The sequence below is a fragment of the Ziziphus jujuba genome, chromosome 12, assembly GCF_031755915.1.
Source record: "Ziziphus jujuba cultivar Dongzao chromosome 12, ASM3175591v1".
Lineage (NCBI taxonomy): Eukaryota > Viridiplantae > Streptophyta > Magnoliopsida > Rosales > Rhamnaceae > Ziziphus > Ziziphus jujuba.
The window spans coordinates 13058752-13061777 of record NC_083390.1 but is presented as its reverse complement, the minus strand read 5'-3'; the positions used below and the strand labels follow the sequence as shown (position 1 = coordinate 13061777).

Here is a 3026-nt window from a genome sequence, read left to right as displayed (position 1 = left end):
AGGCAAAAAATCATCAAAATATACCTTGCATCAATTAAAAACATAAAAGAAAATATAAACTCATAAAATGAAAAAAGGTAATACCAAAGTATGCATACTAGCCGGATAATGTATGCACCATTAAGTAGCAAAATTGCCACCCTTCAACAATATATTATAAGATAAGCTAGGTAGTTCATTAGATTATAATTATATGTATATATATATATATATATGTAAATTCATACTTATATCAAAATTACCTTATCATTTTAATATTAGATTTTTCTTTATTAGTTTTTGGATCACATAATAGTTAAAATTTAAAATTAAAAAGCAATCAAATATGGATTTAAGGACATATTAAAACTATATATAAGGAAATTGAACCTCAACAAAATTCGATGATTAATAAATATAATTTTAAATCTTAATCTTTTATGTGATTTAAAGATTGAAAAATGAACTTCTAGCATTAACTTGTCTTGATATATTTTCTAATTATATGTACATCCTTTTGCAACTTGGAAGTATAAAATTCAATATCAAAATTATAAATACACAATAAATTTATCAGCGAAAAATGAGATACATTCTTATAGGTATCTAATGCACATGTAACATATGTCCCAAAAAAAAAAATTAATACAAATAATACCATAAATACTCGAAAGTCTGGGAAGCTGGAAAACTAGAAAGAAAATTCTCATTTGCTAATGCAAAAATACTAGCAGTTCTCCAAAAGCTTGACAAACTCATTGAAGTCAATCATCCCATCTTCATTCTTGTCCACTGTCTTAATCATCTTACTGCACTTGCTTATTCCTGAATATTCGGACAGACCCAATCTGCATAAAACACTTTGCAATTCTTCTGCCTCTATAAACCCATCTTTGTTCTCATCAAATACATCGAAAGCTTCCTTCACCTCCTCCAAGTTGGGCTCCTCTTCCGCAAACAGCTCTGTGAGCTCTTCTGCACCAACTCTTTCTTGACTATCATCTCCTTGTGCTATATAAAAGATCCCTAGCCTTCCCATCACCATCTGTACTTCTTCTTTGCTTAGTTTTCCATCATATACTCTTTCGGTACCGAAGCTGGACTGATGTTGGTTATTTATCGGTTGTCCTAAACTAAATCCAATTTTCTTTAGCCTCTCTGTCCAAACTTTCCATCTAGTGGAGACGAACTTCAATGGCGGTCGGACAAAGAGCTTGACGCTCGAGAGAAGATTATTAAGAATGATTTCCCCTAAAAGAAGCCTAAGGAGTAAAGGGAGTGCATGAGAGATAGTACTGATTGTATTGCTCTCTTTTTCTTCCATGGGAAAATGATCTGGGTATCCTAGCTGGTGATGTAACTGGAGGTTAGGGAACATTAGCTAGTTAGAGATTGTTGTGGTCATGTGGAAGAGTTTGGCAGTTAATATATATATATATATTCATAAAAAGCAAGACTTTATTGTAATACTTGAAGACCACGTCAACGTCGACCTTAACTTTTTCGTAGGGGGAAGGTTTTCTGGACGTCATGCAACCAAGTTTTCTTGGAAATTATGTGGACGATAGATAAGAATTTACGAAAGCTTAAAAGATAAAGGTTTCATATGCACTCGATAATTAATTGAAAAATCATTTACAAGATGTACATCTCTAATTGATAGAATATAATATATATATGTATATATATATATATATATACGTATAGGATGGGATATCAATTTCCATATGTCCGATGTGAAATATCACAAGTGATTGCCATGGCCATATGTGTGGACGTATTAACACCTTATGGAAATTCCATGAAAATGGGAGTCATATTAATAAAATATAACTATTACTTATGCGTAGATTTAATTGGCAACTTTTAAATATGTCACATTAACTAGGATATGTTTTGTTGACGAAATGGATATTGTTAAGAAAAAAATTAATAATTTTTAAAAATAAAAAGATATGAATTAGAATGGTTAGCCCTAAGTAGTTTGTAGCTATAATGAAATATAACATTGAATTAAGGGGAAAAAAAAAAAAAGCAAGAAAAATGGCTCAGTACAAAATAAGACGAGTAAAAAAAAAAAAAAAAACGAAAAATTCAGAAGCAACAAAAAAGAAATATAAAAACAATATAAAGTAGAATTTTTTTTTATTTTGGAGATTGAAGATCTTGAATTTTTAAAAACATAATAGTGATTGTTTAGTTTGAGAAATTGAGATTTCATAAAAATGAAAAACTCAATTTTAAAAATCTAACCAAATAATGAATATAAAAATTATAAAAATATATATTATATTTCACCATTTAATCCATAAACCAAAAATATCATAAATGTTTAACAAAAAATGAGAACTAAGTTACTAAGAGTTAAAAATTCTACACACACACACACACACATATATATATATATATATATACAGTCCATCTATGGTGCGGACGGTCCTCATGCGGACCACAGTATTGGTGACGGTTTTTTATAGTATTAGTGACGATTTTCTAAGAAACCATCGTTAATACTATGAAAAACCGTCACTAATACTGCGGTCCTCATGCGGACCGTCCTCATCATAGAATTTCCATATATATATATATAGAAAATAAAATTATGTATTTATATATATATATATATATATATATATATGACTAGACTGTGGATTCAGAATTTAAAAACTAGTGTTCATCATGAAAGACGTGTATAGCTATATATAGCCTAAAGAGCACGGCCTAGATATCTGCATGCCTTTTCTCACATAAATCTTAAAGCAAATATATATTCTATGAGAAAAAGGTTTACAAGTATAAATACATTTTTTTCCTATTATTATTATTTATCTTTTTTGCAATTCAAGCATAAATACAATTAAAAATAATAAGTAATAAATATTATATAAATATAAATATATATATATATATATATATATGAATACAGGGATTTTAGGTTCGATGTTGCTGTTCTTCATATTTCAAAAACACTTTAATCAAATAGGTTTGAAATATGAGCTCCAAGATTCTTCTATATTTACCACAATAATAATAATGATAAAAGATTC

General features: G+C 28.6%; 1 protein-coding gene across 1 annotated transcript; it reads right to left on the bottom strand.

Annotated features, from left to right (window-relative positions):
- Nucleotides 1-517: 517 nt before the first annotated feature.
- LOC107429008 (probable calcium-binding protein CML45) lies at nt 518-1372 on the bottom strand. Its single transcript, XM_016039619.4, has one exon. It carries the CDS (start codon nt 1355-1357, stop codon nt 707-709), a length of 651 nt encoding a protein of 216 aa, XP_015895105.3. The 5' UTR covers nt 1358-1372; the 3' UTR covers nt 518-706.
- Between the last annotated feature and the right edge of the window lie 1654 nt (nt 1373-3026).

Coding starts and splice junctions, on each gene's coding strand:
- LOC107429008 (XM_016039619.4), bottom strand. CDS start 1,357: ATGTTCCCTAACCTCCAGTTACATCACCAGCTAGGATACCCAGATCAT.